Source organism: Cyprinus carpio, chromosome A21 (assembly GCF_018340385.1).
Source record: "Cyprinus carpio isolate SPL01 chromosome A21, ASM1834038v1, whole genome shotgun sequence".
Taxonomy (NCBI): domain Eukaryota; kingdom Metazoa; phylum Chordata; class Actinopteri; order Cypriniformes; family Cyprinidae; genus Cyprinus; species Cyprinus carpio.
The window spans coordinates 8829601-8852431 of NC_056592.1; the positions used below are offsets into that span (position 1 = coordinate 8829601).

Genomic DNA, 22831 nt, shown 5'->3' on the forward strand with positions numbered 1-22831 from the left:
TACTTTAGTTTGTACCTTTTTTAAATTTTAGTGCTTTTCTTTGTTTTCTTTTTTTATGTATAAAAACATTTTGTTCTCCTTGTCACCCTACAGGTTATGTGGGTGCTGCTACTGTAGGAGCTGCTACATGGTGGTTCATTGCTGCTGAAGACGGACCCAGAGTCACCATCTATCATCTGGTTAGAAACTCCCCTTACATTTTTAACAGTCTTTCTCAAACAAATGCATTCTAATGTTTGCATTCGCCTCTAAATTTTTATTTTTTATTTTTAATCCCCCCAGAGTCACTTTCTTCAGTGTACACCAGACAACCCTGAGTTTGCGGGCGTGAAGTGTGAAGTGTTTGAGTCTCCCTATCCTATGACCATGGCACTGTCTGTACTAGTCACCATTGAGATGTGCAACGCCCTAAACAGGTCAGTATTGGAGTTGCAATATAGGAACTAATGGCGCTTTTCCTCTGCATGGTATGACTCGGCTCGGCACGGTTTGCGTTTCCACTGCAGTTTAGTATCACTTTAGAGTGGGCGGGAGTATTCACATGTCATTATAGTTGCATCGCCTCTACTGCCACGACTCCTAAAAAAAAAAAACTTTTTCATTCCGCGTCGCCCCATCAAGCTCTCGCTGGATCCACTCCTCTGCTATCAACGAGAGGAACGTCTGTACTTCCAAAACAGACAACGTTTGTGTTTGTGTCGCAAGTTCAGTGACGCAGGTAGTGGTGATTCTCTCCGGCCAATCAATGATCAGCAGAGTTTACACGTCATGTTTTGGTGATGGTATGGTTCACTTGGAACCTCAGCCAAGGTGGTACTAAAGAAAGTACCAGGTACTGTACCCAGTGGAAAATCCCCCAAAAGTGAACCATACCGTACCATGCAGTAAAAGCGCCATAAATTAAGGCCCCTTTACATCTGCTATTAAGATCTATCTGATCACAAAGAGTGAGACAATGCTGTATACAGCTGGAAGTAACTTTTGTAACAATGTGGTCAGATTTTGAACCACAGATTTTGAGTGTTTTTGATTTTGTGACTGCATAAATTACTTGCATTCTTTTTTTTCCATTAACTATTGATAACTTTATTTAATTCAGTTTGTTTTTGTATAGTGCTTTTCACAATACATCATCTGTAAGCAGCTTTACAGAAAATGTGTTATAATTGGTAAGTAATCTGTTATCAGAGACATGAGTGTATCAAATAATTTAATTAAGGAAAATTAAGGATAATATTTGACAGTTTTGTTAAAGTTTAATTTGATCAAAATTGACAAAAACATTTGTTACAAAAAAAGATCCAGATAAATAATGTTTTTTAGAGGACAGACATTATTTTTAAACCCCATTTACATTTGTATTCAGCCACATCCACTTACGATTATATCTTTTTGTTTCCTTTTTTTTTCTAAATGCTTTTATACAATACCGATTGTGTCACAGCAGCTTTACAGTGTTAAGTAAGGGATAATGTTCATCCAGCCGGTTGTTATCGCAGAATAACCCCTGACAGTGTGATCGGTCTTGTATTACTCTGAAGTGGGTTATTCTACGATAACAACTGGCTGGATGAACATTATCCCGCTTATTTCACGGCTACTTGCCACAAAAGTAAATAATTAGACACAAAATATTGATTTGAGTTGAAATATTTGAACGCAAAGCTTCCGTGAAAACAGCAGTTGTGAGCAAGAGGCAAGCTCAAACTAGACGGACATTTAAGGGATACGGAGCAGTTACACAGCATTTCACCACATAAATAATTATGGCGATAAAAGATTTAAGATGAAAATGTTTTAAAAATCTTACCAGTTTGTTAGTTATCATACAATCCATTACAGCGTACAAAACAGTCTTAGCAAAATGGCAGCAACTGCGTTTCTATGAAACGAGAGAGCGAGTCCGCGACTAGGATGACAAAATTAAATAATTGTACACAATTTTGAATCGAGTTTTAATATTTTATTAGCTAAACAAACGCAAAGCTTCCACCAAGAAAAAGCGTAAGTATAGCGCCGACTGCTGTTACCCGGATGAGCCTGTGTTATCAGCTTTTACCGGTTGTTATCGGGGGATAACATACCTCGGAAAGTCGCGACTGACAAATCAAAATCAAGTATTCAACAGAGCCGTGTAATAAACAGAAGAAAAACAACGCAAAAGGACAATAGAAAACAGTCAGTTTTTCGGTTAAAGTCGGTTCATCATTGATTCAGTGATGTTATCATCCATCTCAGTTCAGTTCTCTTCAAGTAGTGTCTGCTATCAAGTCGACAATATTGCCAAAAATTGTGTCCACAAATAATCACACCATCTGACAAAAAAAAATGAAAAAAAAAAAAAAAAAGCCTTGGGGAGAATCCAGGCTCAATCAAGGGGCCAGTTCTCTTCTGGCCTGATGAAACCAGCATGGTGTGGTTTAATTCCAGGCTGCAATGCAAGTCAGATTGGTTCTCTTGGTCTTGTCTTGTATAGCAGCTGAAATGGATTTTAATACCAGAAGTGAATGGCATAAGTGTTTTATAATATAAATATGCAAACTCTCTAAATTTCACAATGTTATCTTGTTGTAGTGTTTCCGAGAACCAGTCTCTGCTTCGCATGCCCCCCTGGGAGAACGTGTGGCTGCTAGGAGCCATCTGCCTCTCCATGTCCCTCCACTTCCTTATCCTTTATGTGGAACCCCTGCCGGTAAGATCAATTTTAATCAATAAGATGATCAGTTTCAGTGTATTTGTTCTTTGTATTTTTTTTTTTTGCATTCTTTATAGAATTGAGTCTTTTTATTTTCTTTTTAACAGTTGTTTTGAAAAAAGTAAATGTATGTATTCATATTGTTTTCCAATGAAACTGCTCTTAGTTTATTTAATTGTCCATTTATTATTAACTGTGTATAGTAGTTAAGTTACTCAGCACTGCATTTTCTCTACAGATGATCTTCCAGATCACCCCGCTGAACGTGACCCAGTGGCTTATGGTGTTAAAGATGTCCCTGCCAGTCATCTTGCTGGACGAAGTGCTCAAGTTTGTGGCCAGAAACTACCTGGACAAGCCCAAAGACCTGGACGGTCCCAAGAGCATGGCCTGCTCTCTCAGCGCCTGCACAGAGGGCATTTCCTGGCCCTTCGTGGCTCTCTCACTCCCCCTGTTGCTGTGGCTCTACAGCACTGACACTAACTTGGCCGAAATGTTCTGGTCTTGACTGAAATGAGTACAGATGTGTGAAGCTAGTGTGCACGTGTGTCTGTATGTATGGTTGTGCGTTTAAAGTGTGCCTCCGCTACAGAGATTGTGTACGAGAAAGACAGGATTAACACGAAAATAACCGTGATCTAGAAATATAACCTTTTTTTAACTGTCTGTTGGGGATTAAGGAGACCATACAGACCTGAAGTCTTCAAGTATTAGTGACCATTAATAATCTTTTTGGACTTCTTGTTGGTTTCTTTTTGCATTTTAATTAATCATGTGTGTCATGTCTCATTTCAAACTACTATCAATTATGATGATATCCAATTTGATTTTGCCCCAAATTATGTTCAAATGGCTAAATGGAAAAAGTGCTTGTGTATAGACATTTAACACTATTTTATGCAATTGTTAATTTGTTATTATTTGTTCAGTTTGCTAATAGAGAACAGAGTGGGTAGGGTAGAAAAAAAAAGAGAGAGAGAAAGAGAACAAGACCGAACTGTTTACTAATGTTTACCTTTGTGTCTTCGGTGTGAACATCACTCAGAGCCAATAGACAAGCATGGTGTTTAAAGCAGCATGAGAAAGAGTGCGGGACTGGATGTTTGAATGCTTCATGGTCAAATCCTTAGATGAAAGCTGCATGTTCTGTATTTTGCATGCATTTTGTGTGGTTTTTCACTTATGATTTGTACCTGTATGTCTTTCCCTATGTGTAATAACTTCCATTTTTATGGGTAAACATTGTGTTTCCACTATTACCTGACACTTTTGATTAGTAAAGCCAGTTTTTCTGCACTAGGCAGAGTACAGCTACCTCAGGACTGTCAGATTAGACTCTCTCTGGTTGCTTTCCCTCCACTTAGCTTTACACATTAATGCATGAGGGGTGCCTCTATTTGATGATAAACAGAACTCTGATTCCTTTGGCCCTAACAAATCTGTTTTAAGTTCTTTTTTGTTTTCACTGTATTTTTTAATTGAATGAAGTTGCATTAACTTAATTTAGGGGGTTTTGTTTTTGGGGAGGGGTGGGTTTGATGAAAGCTGTAAATGTTAAGTGGGATAAGTTCCGAGACAAAGGAGTAGAAAGTTTTGCCAGCAAAGGTTTAGGTGTTGCATTCAAAACATGAATTTTACAATGCAAAACCAAAATGTTTCATGCTATCGTTTTTTTTTTCTACTTTAAAGAAAATACACTCATGAACCATTTGAATTCAAATGCGTGTCTTCATTTTACAAGCTGGTCTGTTCCTGTAATGCAGCACGGCAAGTTTTAGGAGCAAATATACTTGAATAAATAAATTTGATGTACAGAGATTTAGTTACATACATGAGCACAAGATTGACAGCTGGGAGGGGCTTCATTGCGAAGCGGCTTCCTGTTTGGTCCTCACCAGCCAGTCTGGCAGTGGCCTGTATATTTGTACACATGCAGCACATACACCCAAACGGTACTAAGTAATTTTTTTTATTATTATTTTTTTTTTTAATGAAATCAAGCTTTCTGGCATTTAGTTCTCCATTGCATCACACTAATTTTTGCTTGCTAACATGGATGCATGTCCCTGACTATGCTCTTTGTGTGGAACTGTCAGTATTTTTTTCTAACAATCATAAACATTTCCTTAAAGTAAGTGTCACTGACATTGCCGCTACACATTTCTCCGCTCCTTTTCACTGTGTTACGACAATGTCCCAAAGCCTCAAGTTTTCTGACAATGGACCAACCCTGCTAACATGTAAATCTGCTAAATTCCCACTACAACTACTGTGGCTGTTTATAGCTGCATTAACACATGCCCATATTAGCTTGAATACATTCCACTATTATATTCCACCGCAATATATGCTGTTTTTAAGAAATATATAATATATTGTAAAGACTTGGTCAAATTACTTGCGTGATTATTTCCTTTACCCCATATAATTTCAATCTGGTCTCTGAATGAAATTAATACACCATTAGTTTTTAATAGAATGGTCCGTACACTGTGTTCTGACTTGCTCAGGAACTGAATTTGGATGTTGGCATAAATGACAAGAATGAAAACACTATTGCCATTAGAAATATGTTGCAGTCTTTTCTTTTTTAGTAAGTGTTGCCTTTTGTATTAACAATTAATCATACAATTATTTTCCCCATTTTTATACTTGCTTATATGCTAAATATTTATTTAATAGTGCACTTTAGCATTTGCATTTTTGTTTTTATTGGCAGATATTGCTTCCCCCCCCCCCCCCCCCCCATTTGTTTTTATTGGCAGATATTGCTTCTGCCTCTGCTTGTGTTGGGAAACCTCAGACTTCTGTGTTGTGCATGTCTGTTTTGAGTGGCTTTATTTTACTGAATATCAGAACTTGCATGTTGAATGTGCAGTTCAGAGAAAATAGCCATATCACATGTAAGAATGGACTCCATAATAAAAACTCAGTAATAATGAATAATTGACAGAGAAATAAGAGTACTAAGTGTATAAGACGGCAAGCAGCATCATCTTCTACCCTGCATGACAATGTCTACATTGCCTAATGCTGATGCAAGTAGAGTTTGCTGCATTTTTTTTGTCAATTGTCATAGTTTTATATACATGTATTATATAGTATAATGCATGCCTTCAGTTGTAATTAGCCAAATAATTTGATCTATATTTATATAGCAACTTGCTGTGTACATTGCTGCTAAATGGTATATGATTCAACACATCATTTTACAAATAAATTCTTTAGTTAATTTACCAATGCTGACGTTCATGTTTTGTGCCTCTCTATGTATATCTGTTAGGAAAAGCCATTTAATAAATTTAAATATACCTCAAATTAAGGAGTAAGATTTTCTTTTACTATTCAGTCTGTTACCTCAGGAGAAAAACAGACTTAAATGCGGCCAGTATGTGCTTCTATGGCTCTAAAATCATCAATGAAGCCGAAACAATAAGTACATGTTTGTTGAGGGTGTTTAAGCATAGAGATGTCCTTACGGCTGTAATGTCTAATATTGAACACTTGAAGGCGACAGAGACAAATTTTGGCGCTAAAACACGGTCCAATTACAATGACATCATCTTAATTCACATATAAACACAGCTGCATCTTTTATGTAACCAGTGATCAAAATTCTGTTAAATTGGCAATAGCACAAATAAATTTACATTTCAGTTCAGTGCCTTTAATTAGCTACATACAAAAGTAAAGACATGAAAGGTTATATTTTTGCAAATCGTCATTGCACATATTTTGTCAAATTAAAAAAAAAAAACATTAAATATATTTAGTGCATTATTTGTTTCCACAATATTGTGTGTGTTATTTCTCTTACAGTTAAAAGGCTGCATGAGCGTGTAAACGCGACTCGGTTTCAACAAAAACAGACTGCATTTCCCCTAACACATGTAAAAAAAAAAAGTTTTTGATATTTAAACCACGCCACGCTTTTTACAAGCTCCCTGGCCTGTGCGGTGAAGCAGCGTGTCGCTTTAAATCGAACCCATGCTGGGAGAGCTGTCAATCATGTCTCTTAATCCCGCCCCTTCCTGCAGCAGCAGCAGCAGCAGCTTTTAATGCTCTTCATACAGAGGCAATACGTACAGCAGACTTGGCAAATCTGCACAGTCTAATTATCAGCGACAAAATGGGATAATCGAGAGCGTCTTTAGAGAATTTCGTCCACGGGAACTAAACGACAAATCGAAGAGAGTGATTTTTTTTATTATTAATTTTTTTTTCCAGACACAGACGTAAGCACAAAGGGCTTTGGGGATAATGGTGATAAAAAAGATATCACATTGATATCACATGAACGCAGGACAACTGGAATAACGTTACCTCTCCACAGACACGACCGGACCGTATGATTTGTTTTTGGTGAACAGTTTAATTTGGAAAGCGTTCTAAGGAGTATTTTGTCCATCCCGTGCGCTCTGGAGAACAGATGCTGTCATTGTGCTGGGGACCGAGATTTGTGCGCGTGATATTCTGCAAGTGGTCTCGTCGGAATGGTGCGCGAGATGAGAATGCGCGTTCCTTTATTGTTTTCGCACGACGTGCTCAATAACGGTCGTTCAGTCGTTGTACAATTCGAGCCCAACGACGACAATTTTGGCACAGAAAGACTGAGACTTCTAGTGACAATTCCAGGGAAATCATGAACGAAGTGTTTTGTAAACGTTTGTATTAAGTGTTATTGAAGAAATATCGTTTATTATGAACGGCCACTGCCGACTTTTAATACTTTCCTCAATTTTCTTTTCCTTCAGCTAAATTCCAATTAGTTGGATATACTTGACCGTGTGTTTCTGACCAATTTGATATTTTCTGCCTGAGCAAACACAATGGTGGAGCCTGTGGGTTTCATCGAAGCCTGGAAAGCACAGTTTCCAGAGTCTGAGCCTCCGAAGATGGAGCTGAGGTCTGTTGGGGGAATCGAACAAGAATTGGAGAAGTGTAAAGCGTCCATAAGACGCTTGGAAATGGAGGTGAACAAAGAGCGCTTCCGGATGATCTACCTTCAGACACTGCTGGCCAAGGAGCGAAAGAGCTACGACCGGCAGAGATGGGGTTTCAGGAAGCCACCTCACATGACCGAAGGGGACCCGCAAGCTGTTGGGGCCGATTCTCAGCATCTCCATGCACAGGAGCACGGACAGCCAGAGCGCTGCAGGTTTCAGCCTGTGGGGGAGACCAGAGTGAAACCACGACCACCCCCTGCCAGGAAGTCGGCCTCCCACGGTGATGGATTGGAGCTACAGTCATCATTCGAGGCGCACCAAGCAGGGCCGGTCAGTGAGAACGACGGGCTCTCGCCATCAACACAGAGGGGTGGAGTTTCTCCTCGCAGGCCCCATCCACCCCCTGACAAGGAGTTGCCCTCGGATCCATCACCCAAAGACAAGCCGGGCATGGGGCTCGGGGTGGCTGCCTTACGTTCAAACTTTGAGAGAATCAAACGGGCCAACTCACACTCAGCCAGTGATGGAAAATCAGGCCAAGAGAAACCATTCTACACCAACGTTGAGTTCCAACACGACAGGGGCCTGGTAAAAGTCAACGACCGTGAGGTCTCGGACAAAATAAGCTCTCTTGGGAACCAAACCATGCAGATGGAGCGCAAAAGGTCACTTCATTCACTTCCAGGCAACCTTGCCACGGTCGCAGGTGATCTACGCCCCAGGCCTGTCTATAGGGGGCGATCTACCGAAAGCACCTGCGGATACGATGCAGAGTATGAAGATGGCGAACCCAGTCCACGCTACAGCACTGCGAGACCGAACGGTGCCAAACCACCACCTTGGCAGCCATCAGATTTCCAGCCATACACTAGTGTTTACGTCGGAGGGATGATGTCAGGAGAAAGTGGTGACGGTAGGGTCACTATGAGAGACCATGGAGGAAGCGACGACCATCTTCTCACCTGGCCCAGGAGGTCATACTCCCCTGGAAGCTTGGAGGATGTGGGAGGCGGAGGAGGCGGATACACGCCAGACTGCAGCTCCAATGAGAACCTGACATCCAGCGAGGAAGACTTCTCCTCGGGACAGTCCAGTCACGTGTCGCCCAGCCCTACAACAGCCTACCGCCGCCCACTCCGAGAGAAGAGTCGCTCACCTTCTCAGAACTCCCAGAATTCTCAGCATTCGTTTGACAGCAGCAGTCCCCCTACACCACAGACACAGAAACGACACCGGCAGCAACATGTCGTGGTGTCTGAGGCCACCATTGTGGGCGTAAGGAAAACAGGACAAATCTGGCCCCATGATGGAGACTCTATTGCCTCCACTCGGGCTTCCCATGACAACAGTTACCATGGAGATCTAGGTAAGACATGATTATGACTTCTACATTTTGTTGTTGATGTTGTTTTGTTTTGCATATCACAAGTGAAGCGGTTCCTAAAAAACATCAAATGTAGCAGAAAAATGAATGGTCTTAGGTAAGCAAAAAGACTGTAAATGGGACATGACATCACTGGTGGCATCATTGTCAAGCTGATACACTGGGTAGCAATGTGTATTGTGGCTGAATAATCGCAAGTCAAAGCTTTTGGCCAGACACATTCTTACAGTGAAAATGAGTGGGCATTTTATGTTTTTCTTCTACTCTGCATGCTTGATCAGTCAACTTTTCTGTTTTATCTCCTTTTATATTTTGTTGTTCTTCCGTTAAATCCGTCCTCTGTGAGCTTTTGTGCTTTTCGTCCCAAGCTATTGTCCACTTTTATTTCACGCTCTGTCTGTATCGGTCAGACACTTGGCCACTGCTTGCTGCGATTGGTTAGTCCGGTCTGATGAGACTCAGTCATATAACTAATTTATGACCATGAGGCCAAGATTTTTATTTTAATTTTTTTTTTTAAATAACAAAACCTGGAATCCATACCAACCCCATAGTAGTGCAGTTTGACATAAATTCATAAACTGATTTTTGCTGGGAAACATTGGCATGTGATACAAAACATTAGTGTTTGGTTTGTAGTTTTCAGCACATTTAGGTGGATGCTTTCAAAACTATCACAAGTCATTTTTACAGTTTCAGCAAAACCTCATCTATGTTAGCCAGCTAGATAACGGATAACGTGGAGGACAAAGATTCAGCAGAAGTTTCAACAATGTAAATTACATGTCAGAAAACCAAATATTTGAAGGCATAAAAAGGAATGTACATGATCAATGAACTAGCCTAAAACTTTCACTGGCTCCAGGCTAGTGAGCAATTCTTATTGTTGCGTCCTGCAGAAGTAGGAACTCTTGCTATTGAATAAAGTACAGTATAGTTCTGTTACCTAAGAAGCAGGTGTCTGGAAGATTCAGCCAGAGAGACCGATATCCATGAGCGTGACTCACCAGGCTGCTATTTCCACAGTCAGACTGTCTTTATAAGCATTCTAAATTTTGAACTGCAGTATTTTACTTGTTTTATCCAGTATCTTTTAACTTGTTTCTCGCCAAGAAGCAGAATGACATCAGCTATCAGAATGACTACAGGGGAGGCCAGTATCATGTGGCACGCTTGGCTTAAAATCCCAAGGCTTTTGAGCTGATGTGGTGAATTGCACTTTGGTGTGAAGCAGACAGACCCGGAGGGTGTTGGCACGGCCCGTCCATTCAAATGCCAGGAAGATTCTCTTTGTGCAAGAGTGAGATAACAGAGGGCAGACGAAGATAGATAGACACCAGCTGAGCACAGTCCAGTAAACTCTAGGTTCTTTTGTCCTCATACTGACTTGAAAATCAATGTGAATACGTTTGAAAGCCACCTCGCTTATTTTTAACAGTTAGCACAGCTTGATGTAACCAGGTGGCGTTGTAGTAAACATCTGTAGATCTTTAACCTGATGAAATGCCAGATGATTTCCTACTTTAATATGCTACATTTATCTGCAAATCAATTTACATTTTAGCTTTAGATCATTTGCACTTTTGTTCCTCTTGAACAGGGAATCAAGCCAAATGAATGTAATCAATAGAGCGGCCATTCATCTAACGAAGAAAGCCCTCGCAGGCCATGCAGGTTACATTAGCGTAACAGTATGCAACTTATCTTGCCAAGAAAGAGATGCTATCTCATAAGATCCTGCCTGCTTTTTCAGTGTGTTTGACTTGCTGCTTAGAAACATATTTTTGAAGGACACTGTCAAGGAGAGGAATGAAATCCAGTGGCCCAAATCCAAAGCACTGTAAGAAAAGAAGGAGGCAGGAGGATGTAGCCTGCTGAACTGCTGTCTCTCGCCTCAGTGGACATGTAGAGATGTGGGGGCTGCTGAGACACATAAAAAAGGCTATCAATGCATAATTGTGTGAACAGTCCCAATCATGCATGTGTGCATATGCATGTGTGATTTTTATATTTGAAAGCATTTATCAGATCTTCAAGCCTTTGCGATAAAAGAACCTCAGTGAAGTAGATAGTTCTAGCAGACACCAGCATGCCCTTCACCTCTGTTTCCTAATTACCAGCCTAACCCTGTCATTCTTTAAAATTATTTCAGCACACAAAATCAGGCCCATCTGCTGAGGTTTCTACATCTCTTGTTTCCTCATCCTCCTCAGCGGACTGTTCTCACAGTCAATGTCCCCCTTGTAAACAACAATTGTAATTGTTTCCCGATGGTCCACTGGCGATTTGAAGCGGCCATTCAGGAAGAAATGTCTTTCTGTGGTTTACAGATCAGTAGCAGTGTCCTTTGGGGTGAAGAGCGAGTGATTCACAGTGAAAACAAGAGACAGGGGATGACAGAAAACAGAAAGTTCTCTGACAAATACCCAGGAAAACATCAGTCATTCATTAAAAAGACCAGGCAGCTGCTGTGCTCTGTGGTCAATATGTTTGCATAAGTCAAAAATGACGTTTACAGTGACGCTGGCATTTGAGGTAGTTGGAAAAGGATTGACGGTTGTGTGGAAATCTTTGTAGTGCACAGGGGAAAATTGTTGAAAATTGTTTTTTCCCACTGCATGAATATGAGTGCTCAGCCTTTCAAATGGTGTTATGTGGGAGGATATGCTAATAAAAAGAAAATTAAAATGTATTGTGAGTAGATAAACTGATAAACTAGGTCAGGTTAGACACTAGACGTCATATATATAATGTGACGCTAAGGATTGAATTTGCCACATTTATGGGCTGTACGGTTTTGATTTACTAAAAGGAACCTGTTCTGCTCTTCTGCTTCCCCTTAAAAAATATTTTCCCATATTATGTCAGATTTGTCATGAGGTTCCATTAAAAGTATTACCCTTGTCACATATTCATGTCTTTACAAGGGCGAGATTAAGAAAGAAGGTGTGGACAGGAATGAAGAGGTGTGCGTTCAGCTGAATGCTTGCATTGTACAGCAGCACCACATTGAGGTCAGGCTGTCCAGTTGCTTATTTTTAGACAGACTCTTCAGATCCATAGAAGTGTGCTTTCTGGTGTCAAGTGAAGACCAAGAACAGAATGCACACTGGGTATGTGGAAATGATGACTGTGGTTTTCCCTCTGAAAAAAAAGCTTGTTGTTTTGTGTTCAGGGAAACCCAGAATATTTGGCTAATCCATGTGTCTCCGCTGGTTTGTTTTGTAAACGTTTGCCAGATTTTGTGAATAGAATACACAGTATTGCAGAAAAGATTTCCACTCTAAAGATAGCTATTTGTTGTGTTTTCTAAATAGAAACTGAAATGCAAGACTAGCAGAAAAAAATAGCAAAGTATTAGTGGGGGATATATGTGAGAAAATGACACAAATTTGTGTTGTGAGAATATCATATGGCCATGTACAGGAAAACTCTGATTAACGCCAGTGCAACAAGGCTCTGCCACCCAGTGTGTTGGAAAGAGAGAGTAAGAGCTTGTTGTCTGAGGACTTTCTGCCAAATAACAGTAAAGGCAAACTTTTCACAGCCCTCTTCTGGCTTCCTTCTCTCTTGGAGAGGAATAAAAGGGGAAGAAGAAGGGTCACATTTTAAAGGGATAGTTCACCCAAAAAGGAAAATTCTGTCATTAATTACTAACCCTCATGTCGTTTCAAATCCGTAAGACCTTAGATCATCTTCGGAATTCATAGCTTTGTATAATTGCGGATGAACCACTGATGTCACATGGATTATTTTACAGATCTCCCTGCGAAGACAGCTCTCAGATTCCATTAAAAATATATTAATTTGTGTTCCAAAGATGAACGAATGTCTTACAGATTTGAAACTTAATGACAGAATTTTCATTTTTGGGTGAACTAACCCTTTAATCAGCCAATGACTGGAGTTGTTAAAGGGGTCATATGATGTGATTTCAAGTTTTTCTTTCTCTTTGGAGTGTTACAAGCTGTTCATGAATAGATAAGATCCCTAAAGTTGCAAAGACTAAAGTCTCAAACCCAAAGAGATATTCTTTATGAAAGTTAAGACTCGTCCACGCCCTCCTAAAATAGCTTGTTTAAACACGCCCCCACATGTCTACGTCACGATGTGGGAAGATTTGCATAACACCGCCCAAATGTTCATGCAAAGAAAGAAGGCGTAGTTTGTATTCTCACTGTTGCTGCCGGCGCTATGTCATGGAGACGCTGTGAAAGCGAAAATTCTTTGTTTGGCCTTCCAAAAGAGGACAACTAGAAATCATTGGTTACGTTATATTTACAACACTGTTCCAGAACAACAAAATATTCAGATGTGTGCAGCACATTTTATGGAGGACTGTTTCCTGATCCTGGGAGAGTGCCGGCTGTTCTGACTCTCCTATTTGTTGCAGTTTTTATTATAATTAATATTTTAAAAAGACAACAAGGTACTAGTTTGAACAATACCGTGTGTAATTTACAGCATTTGCGGAAAGAAAATTTATTTTGTTTGTAAGTAAAATGGACATTTAATCAAATTTAATCCAAATTGCATCAGAAAATCTGTTTCGGTCTCCAAACAGGAGTTACTTGATTTTAGTTTGAAGTAAATTAAGGTTATAATATATTACATGACTTTTGTAAAGATGTCTGCCCCAATTTGCAGTCTGGATGAATCAACGCTTTTTGCTGAAAGTAAGAGCCAGTCTGCAGATTTTGGGCTATCAGATTTCACAGAACTGCACATACTTTTTAATTCAGACAACAAAAATGGTTAATTTGTAACCGTTTACAAAGTATGGCAAGTCCATGATGCCTAGTATTTTAAAATCTGTTTTAAAATCGTATAGTGTATTCCAGACTTTAGTTGAAGTTAGATAAGATGCTCAAATGTTTAATGACTGATAAGTTTCTGATCTAAGACTTTGCAATTTTTGCATAATTTGGAGCTGTGATACTTCACTTGTAGTTTTATTAGGCATATCATGAGCACAAATCTAACATGGCATTACCGCCCACTCGAGCTGTTGATGTATGGCTGGAGTAGCTGTAGATCAGGGCATAACAGGTGATGAATGAGAGGTGTACAGCAGTTGGCCAAGCTGATGCGCTAGGCCAGGCACAGATGGCCAAACCCCTGCAGAGTGTTTCCTGGAGCGGGGCATTGCTCTGGCTGTCATGAACTTTGTACAGCCCTGGGAATGCAGAGTCGACCGTGACCCCACCCACTGAGGAAGAGCTACCCAACATCACCCCATAAGCCTGCCACACTCCACCCAGACCGCAGCTTCGTCAGCCTTTCCAGAGCATGCACAAGCTTGCGTGTGGGGATTGAGCGCGTGTCGGAGGGGCCACATGTGCCAAGTGCTTGAACACAGAAGTTTTTGTCGCCGCACAGATGCAGCCATTCCAATAGACAGCACATGGAGAAAAAAAATCTGTAATAAAACAGATTTACTGCTTATGTAAAAACTACGGCTGTTCTGTTTTCTGGCCTTTTCTGACAGCGGGACCATTGTAGTGATCACAGTTTACATTCAAGATGTATGAGTCAGACAAGAGAGGACTATTTAGATTTGCATAGGAGGTGACTTCTGTCACACTTCAGATTAAAACACAAATCCATGTTGTCATACAAATACGGCACATAATCTCAAATCCTGTTGAAGTCACTAGAGAAGCGTCATTTTTCTGTGCTTCATTCATCATGTTGAATCCCTCATCGCTTTCAAAGGACACCAAATGGGCCTTACAAAAACAAGCAAATGATTCTTTCAAATTTATGAAAATGGGCTTGTTTGCACTGTCAGTACCTTTTGTTTCTGGCCTTCCTGCAGTTGCACTTTGTGGCATGACATAAATCAACCTTGATCACCCCTGTGCTGATAAAACTAAGACATTCCAGATTGTTCTTTCCTGTTGTTTAATGAAGCATTTGTTTATTTCAGCCAAAACTGCTCCCTCATGTAGTCTGGACAGCTGTTTTGAATCTAGACTGCTTGCAGCCAATTATTACACTTGAACCTTAGTGATGTGCCTCTGGGTTTTCAACCAAACAAAGGGAAAACCAGGAAGAGATCAAAGCGTTGGACCCAAAGGACACTGGGGTCCCCTCATAACTGAATTATTTTAAAGAGCAGAAGGGAAACCCACGCCAAAGGTTGCTCTTGCCAAGCAATCCATGCAAAATAAGGCAGGTTTTCTGTATTCTCCACATTTTTTGTTTCTCTCTTATTTCTTTCCTCACTCCAAATAAGGCATTAACATGGATTATTGACCAAAAAATTTAAAATCTCTTATTGACTTGAACATTCTTCTTATTTTTTGTGTTGCACTCATTTTTGGGTCAACTACAACTTTAATATCTGATTACATCTTGTCATCACATTCCACATGATAACTGCAGTTTCATTTGTACCAATGTTATTTTTTATTTTTTTGTACTATGATATGTTTTATTTTGAATTAGTTTTGTTTTTAGAGAGTTCATAATTTTTAGTAAGCTTTTATGTGCTTGTTTTCAGTTTGTTTTCAGTTAGGCTTAATTTAGTTCAGTTAGTCATTTCAAAATGCATGTTTAGTTTGTTTTTCTTCTAATATTTATAATTTATTTTATTTCAGCTTTATTTCAATGAACAAAATGTAATTGAAGTTATAGTAAACAATAACAACACTGATTCATGCATGTGCCCTGCCACGCTTAGTTTGAACTCTTTGTATAAGAGGCACTGGACAATGTTCTATTAGCCTGTCTGACTGTAATAGGATCTGTCACCCTTGCCAGCCACACGCACCCTCCTTCCATGCTTGGGATCGAGATTTTCTATTTTCTTTAGGCTTCACAATACTATTTTCCATTCCCCAGCTGTCAAACTCAACCTTCAGACTATTTGAGAGACAAAAAAAAAGAAATTAATGACAGTGTTGTCTACTCTAGGCAAGAAATGGATTGTGTATCATGACAGATCAAAACACTGGCCCATCGAGGCTTATGTCAAAAACAATAAGTCTGGTTCCCATCACGGCACAACTGTAAAGGATTAGGGTCAGGGATGTGGCAAAGAGTGTTATGACTATAGCACCATAATCGGGCTAAAAGTGGCTTTTGGAGGAAAGGGTTAATACTCAGGTAATGTTAGAGTAAAGTGTGAGGATTAGACTAAGCTTTTTTTGCCAATGGTTTATGCAAATCATCTTTGATATGAAGCTGGGTCTATGTGACATTATGACTTTGAAGTCTCTGAATACTGCAGCCAGTGACAACTCTAATTCAGCTGTACCATTACTACAATCCACTAAATATAGACAGTGATAGTGAAGTCTGTTTCAGTTAAGGTTGGCAGTAATTAGCTGCAGTTATCAGTATGTGTTTGAATGGTGAATTGGCATTAGTGGTAAACTGGAACGGGGCCGTGTGCTCAGAGGAGAGAGAGGCTGAACTGGGTTTGGCAGGACACTAGGGAATGTATTTGTATCTGCTCTCATTCTCTCTGACTGCAGTGATAAGGGAACACTGTACAGTGACTGCAATGACAGGATTATTCTCTGCCTCTCTTACATAGCCTGCTGTTTATAGTAATATACATATGTGCATTTAATTTTATAATGATCAAAGGCAAATGCATGTAAGTGAGACCAAAAAACCCGAACAATATACATAGGTACCATACTGGCCATTGTCTGTTATTAATGACTTTAGCAGTCTGTGTTGGATATATTGGCTGATGTTGGATGTTTAATTGTGCAGGCTCATTTACGTCTATTTTTATTTTACATTCATTTTACCTTTGCCATTATATAATGCTTGCTTAAAGTTAATAATTAAAATCACTAATTATTAAAAAAAATAGAGTTAAATTTAATCTTTAGAAGATCTCAAAATGAATAGCTGTATTGAATACTTTCATTTATAATGTTGTCATGCTTTAAAGGGATACTCCACCCCTAAATGGAGAGACACAGAGGAGACTGTTGACAAAGTAATTTTTGAATAAAGGTGTATTTTTGGTTTCTTCGCTTACAAAAAGTATTCTCGTCACTTCATAACGTTACGGTTGAATAACTGATGGCAGATGGACTATTCTGAGGATGTCTTTCATACTTTTCTGGACCTTGACAGTGTAACTTACTTGGCAGTCTATGGGACAGTCACAGGCCTCCTGGATTTCATCCAAAATAACTTAAATTGTGTGCCGAAGATGAACAAAGCTTTTACGGGTTTGGAACGACATGGGGGTAAGTGACTAATAACAAAATTTTCATTTTGGGGTGGAGTATCCCTTTAATACCCTTTTTAAATGAGCATTAAAAATTATTGATTTTGTTTAGGGTGTTTTATTTATTTGTTTTTTATTTTATTTTTTTTACACTTAATAATATAGAGTTTAAATATTAGCCATTTACTGGGCAGAAATGTTATTACAGTTATTGATCAGAATCTTAATATACACTGTATGTGTTGTCAACAAAAATAAATCTAAATGGATCCTAATTACTGTCTAAATTAACTAAATTAAATGTAATTATACTTTGTGTGTCCCTGGTATGTTCTAAAGAAAAATGTCAGTTTTCATCACAATGCAACTTTCTCTACATGAGAAATAATATTTTGTTTCTGTAATGTCGCTAAGTTTGTGACATTACTAAGTTTGCAGAGTTGGGTAAAAAATATTAATTAATTAAATATTAGTAATTAAATATTAATGAATTAATGACCTACTTTCGACTATCCAATCAAATACCAATAGATAAAACCAAGTCCCATAGTATATTATTTCTGCAGATTCTTTTTCTTCACATTATGAAAATTAAATGTTACAAATGCTGTTTCATGTTGTTTCAACTGTACTTTAGTTGTTTCTGTCCCTTAGGCATTCTCGTCCCATTTTCATTTTCTGCTTCCCTCTTTTCTCTTCATTTTCTTATCACTTTTTCTTGTCTAATCACCTCTGGCTCTTTGTAGTAGGATTTATATTAGTGAGGCTCATCTGGGAGAGTTTTCAGAATAAACTGCTGTCGGGTCGGAGGGGAATTTTGGTTATAGTAATAACAAATTATCAGAGTGAGTGATGACTAATGAGTGAGACTGATGTCTAGTGGCCAGCTGCACTCATATCTAGCAGTCTTGGGTGCTCGTTCCTCTCTGCCTCTACCCTCCTTTTGAAGGCAGGTGGGCCAGTTCTGATTTAAGGCTCAGAGGACAGGCGGAGCGCCACGGTGCAGCTGGATACAACTCTAAACCACGATGTCTCCTTCTCCTCATCAGCCAGAATACAAATCAGCCAAGAACACAGCTGAGGAACACAAGCATTTGACAGAAGAGAACCGAAAATTCTGGGAAAAAAAGAGGCGTTTTGAGTACAGGATGTCTTAAACTCTGGGCTTGTATTGAGTTGGAGGAAGCTGTGGTTTATCATCCATCTCTGCATGTCTGTGTCTCTCCCCCTACAGTCAGTGGATCAAGGTTTGGCCAGCTTCTGGTCTCTCCCCCTACAGTCTCCAAGAGAAAATGTGTTTTGGATTTTAATGCTTTGGCTCATGTGCGGTTTAGGTATCCAATAGAACTCAAGCTGAGTTTTGACCTATACTTCACTTTTTTCTTTTCCATTTTTCTTTACTCTTTTCTTGTTCTTTTCAATTGTTTTTTTTTTCTTCTATTTTTTAATTTTCTATTTTTCTTTTATGTTTTTTTTTCTTCTACTTTTTATTTTTTCCTTTTCCTAAACCACATTCACTGGTTCTAGCTCTATAGTGACACCAACTCTGTAGCGGCCTATTATTTCTTCTGCATGGCCATGTATCTCTTCTCTTCTCTTCTCTTCTCTTCTCTTCTCCTTTTCTTTCTGGTACTCTTCTCCCATCTTTTCTTCTCTTCTCTTCTCTTCTCTTCTCTTCTCTTCTCTTCTCTTCTCTTCTCTTCTCTTCTCGGTTTTATTTCATTCCAGGCTTTTTAACTGCATTAAGGCCACAGATTAGCCCAAATATTATGGCCACAATCAGACACTGCAGCTGTTACACAGTTAAGTTCCATAGAAAATTGGTCACCATTATGAACAAAGCCTCATGACAGCACTGCCCACTCCACAGTGTCCCTCTGAACAAACACGCTCTGGCCCAAATGGCAAAGTTTATCTTCACTTCTGTTTTCTTTCGCTCACACTCTACTATCCTGCTTCATAGTGTCTTCTCCCTAGGGACCAGGCATGTGCTGGTGACTGTTATTGATGCTGGGACTCTTTTCCTGCCCCACCAATGACTGCTGTGAGGGAGTTTTCATGTTTTCAAACTTTTTGATAGCAAGGACCCCGAAATATGATGATCTCCTTCCCAAAATATAAAGGCAGCTTTATAATTTTATGTATAAAAGCTAATTAGTAAAGTGTGTGAAAAAGATTAAGCTTGAATTTATATTCTATATTGTTGTGTTGAAGCCAAAGCAAATGAGGGTTAATAATTATTAAACATTTTATTAAATATATTAATATAAACAACATATTTTAAATATATTTTAAAAAAATATTTCTTTATTATTATATATATATTTTTAAAAGTCTATGAAAAGTGTACTTTCTTTCATCCTCTTGGAGAACCCTTGCTCTATGTCAGAAATCAGTTATTAAACCTTTGTTTTTTGTATATTGTGACAGGAGTGGTGTCCCCACAGGGAAAGTGTATATGTAGTCATGGTATGACCTGAGACTACACAATGGTTTAATGTTACAGTTTTGACGAGAAAGACATTGTATCTCTTACTCTCTGTACACACATATTCAGGGCTCAACATTAATGCTTTTTAGGTGAAGGTGGCATAAATGTTTTTACACTGGAATCACAATAGCGGGAAACGGTGTATTACACACCCAATGGGCTCAACCAGACAGCTTTTGCAATGTACCTAATGTCAAGCCCTGTTTTGAATGCAGACAGTTGTTCATTTAATGCATAATAAATGCTCTGTGTTGTCTGGTTACGTTTTTGTGTCCTCAGTTCAACTTTAGTCAGTGTCATCAGTTTTGATTCTGCTTCCTTCTTCAATACAAAGTACCAGATACCCACACACCTCTGCTAAAATACTGTGTGTTCTTCTTGGCTGCCACTGGCTGCGGTTGTGTGATCTGATAGGAAAGATCTCCCTTAGCGAGGTGTGAAATATTCTTGCTGATATGGGAAAAGAGAAGGAGTGAGTGTGCAAGTGAGGGAGGGAGGGTGAAATGGAGGACGGGAACAGTGCTCAAGGTGACCTTGCGTTTAAACACAGAACAAGAGATGATGTTTGATGTCACCATATCCTGGAAGCTCAACCAACTGAAAACGCCTCCCACAGCCATTGAGGGACCAACTAGCTTGCAAAAAGCTATGCTAAAATGATGAATTATTGTCTTGTGGCAGTAAGGACAACACAAAAACTTTCAGCGAGTAATGTAACGTGATTACACTCAATGAATTGAATTATGCTCTGAGGTAAAATGGCATCAGCTGAGAGTACAATAAACATAATCGAATACAATTTGATATGGCTTAAATTCAGAAAACCTTGAACGGCAGCCAGTACCATCAAAATATAATCAGCTGATATTGGGTCGGGGGAAGGGCTGATTCCTTGGTTTTGCTGTGTATGGTTGTTGTCTCCGACTTCAAACCATAAATAATCTCTCCAGATGTTGGGCGAAATCAAAATGGCTTCTTTTAGGGATCTTAGTCGAAAGGTATTAGTCTTGTTTGCTTCTTTTATTTCACCTGGCATTATCCATTAAATGCTAAAAACTTGTTACTAAAAGGAAAACCAGTTGGATTTGTTCAAAGAAAGGCTTTTTTTTTTTTTTTACGCCCCCCAGTGCTTTTTTTTTGTCATTAGCATTTTCTCTTCAGGCCTATTCCTGTCTTATCTCATATATCTTTTTCCCTCATATAAACCCTTCACTTCTTCATCTGTTTCTGTTTCCTCCCTGTTGACACTCATTAGCATTTTCTCTTCAGGGCTATTCCGTGTGTGTGGGTGTATTCCATCCTGCTGGAATAGCCCTGAATTCTCTTTGTAAATTCAATAATGGGAAAGTGTCCACCCACCTAATGAGTGTCCACTCACCTTTGCACTGTGAATTGAGTTCAGTAATGGAGCTCAGAGTATCAGCTTCTATATTTCAGTAATGGAGCTCAGAGTAGTAAGCATATGGTGCTCATGTTGCCATCAAATGTTGAATCTAGCATGATTTCCCAATCCCATTCCACTCTTTTCTCCCATTCCCAATCACTTAAAGGCAAAAAGAGACCAAAAATAGACTATAAAAGAAATCTAGATGACTAATTTTATAGGTATATGGTTAAATTATGGGTTGTGGCAGACAGTATAATGTTTTATATGTGATATCTGTATTGTTCCCAAGCACAATGCTTGAATGAGAGACCTATTTTACATTTGTCTCTCCATTTTACCCTGCCCACACACCAGCATCACAGATCTTCGGGTTTTATATGTGTGCTTTGGCTCCAGAATGGAGCAATTACCAGGACGTGGCCCCCTATATCACACACACTGCTACACACACTCCACCACTTACTGTGTGCAAATGTGGCCACCCAGAGCTATTTAAACTTCCTAATTATAAGGCAGATTACTGACCCAAGAGAGCTCTAATTATTGGTGCTAATTTTGGGTCATCAGACACCATTTTGACGTGATTGTGGTAACTGTGTTAAATGTTAGAATGTTGCATGGTGGCTCTACAGTAAAACCTAATCTGCTGCTTTGCTGTCTGCCATACTACATCTGCCTTTTAAGGCAGCATACTAACTGAAATGGTATCTCATTAGTGATTGTTAAATGCTCAACATGGGAAATAACTTATGTGAAACACACAAGTTTATTCCCATGAAGCAATGTTACCTAGCAACATTGCTGCATTCTTTTTTTTATTTTTTTTATTAGATTGAATTGCTTTTATTGATACTTTTTGTTATTGAATGAAATATATCCATCCATAAACGTGGATGAATTGTTGGCCAGAGCATTCTGTGATTTTGTTTGAACAGTACATGTAATGCTATTTTTTGTCCAAAATTCGAAAAAGGAGTAATGGATGCTGAAATATAGAAAACATTGTAATAATATTTCACAATATTGCAGTTTTTGCTGCACTTTGGATCAAATAAATGCAGAGTTGGTGAGCATAAGAGACTGATTTCAAAAATATCTTATCTCCAAATTTTTTAACGGTAGTGTTTTAGTTTTCATATTTACTTTGGCCTTTTTTAAAGTTCTTCATTAAGGTCATTTTGAGTTTTCCACTGCCCTGACATAACAGGCAAAAACAACTAAACAAATCATTGTGTTTGTGATAAATTGCCTTGCTTGGTACATTGCTGAATGTTTGTAGATATTGATTAGCTGGAGTGCATTCAGTACTGGATTTGTGTGGTTCTAACTGACCCATTTTTTTTCTTCCTGAGAGCCAAGTCATAATTCAGTCTGCGTTGCAGTTTGGTGAGGAATCGTATAAGCTGTGCACATCAGAAGTCTCACACAGACACGTGTAACTTGAATCAGATGCTGGATTAAAATCACAAAGAAAACACATTCTCATGTTATGCTTTCCATGAGCTCAGCAAGTTTTAAATAGCACTTCCAGTCTTTTTAAAAGGATAAAAGATTTAAGATGGCTTATGAAAATAACTCTCAGGGAACTTTTTAAGATATTTGAAGTCATGGCTTATGCACTTTTTTTTGTACTTAATGCTGCAGTTATATTACAGGCTCAGATATCTAAGTACTGTCATTTGTGCTTGAACATTTAACCACCATTATCATTTCAGGAATTCTTTTTATTTT

At 39.0% G+C, this 22831-nt stretch overlaps 2 protein-coding genes across 2 annotated transcripts in view; both read left to right on the top strand.

Moving 5' to 3' along the window:
* The window catches only part of LOC109045506 (sarcoplasmic/endoplasmic reticulum calcium ATPase 2-like), a 28679-nt gene extending 24264 nt beyond the window's left edge, over positions 1-4415 (top strand). Inside the window, exons 17-20 of the mRNA XM_042778851.1 lie at positions 94-179; positions 283-416; positions 2575-2692; positions 2934-4415. Coding sequence (XP_042634785.1) covers positions 94-179; positions 283-416; positions 2575-2692; positions 2934-3203 — 608 coding nt within the window. The 3' untranslated portion in view covers positions 3204-4415. The remainder of the gene's footprint in view (positions 1-93; positions 180-282; positions 417-2574; positions 2693-2933) is intronic.
* Positions 4416-6712: 2297 nt separating this feature from the next.
* LOC109104842 (breakpoint cluster region protein-like) overlaps positions 6713-22831 on the top strand; it is a 67935-nt gene continuing 51816 nt past the window's right edge. The window contains exon 1 of the mRNA XM_042778852.1: positions 6713-9007. Within this exon, the coding sequence (XP_042634786.1) occupies positions 7525-9007 (1483 nt within the window). The 5' untranslated portion in view covers positions 6713-7524. The remainder of the gene's footprint in view (positions 9008-22831) is intronic.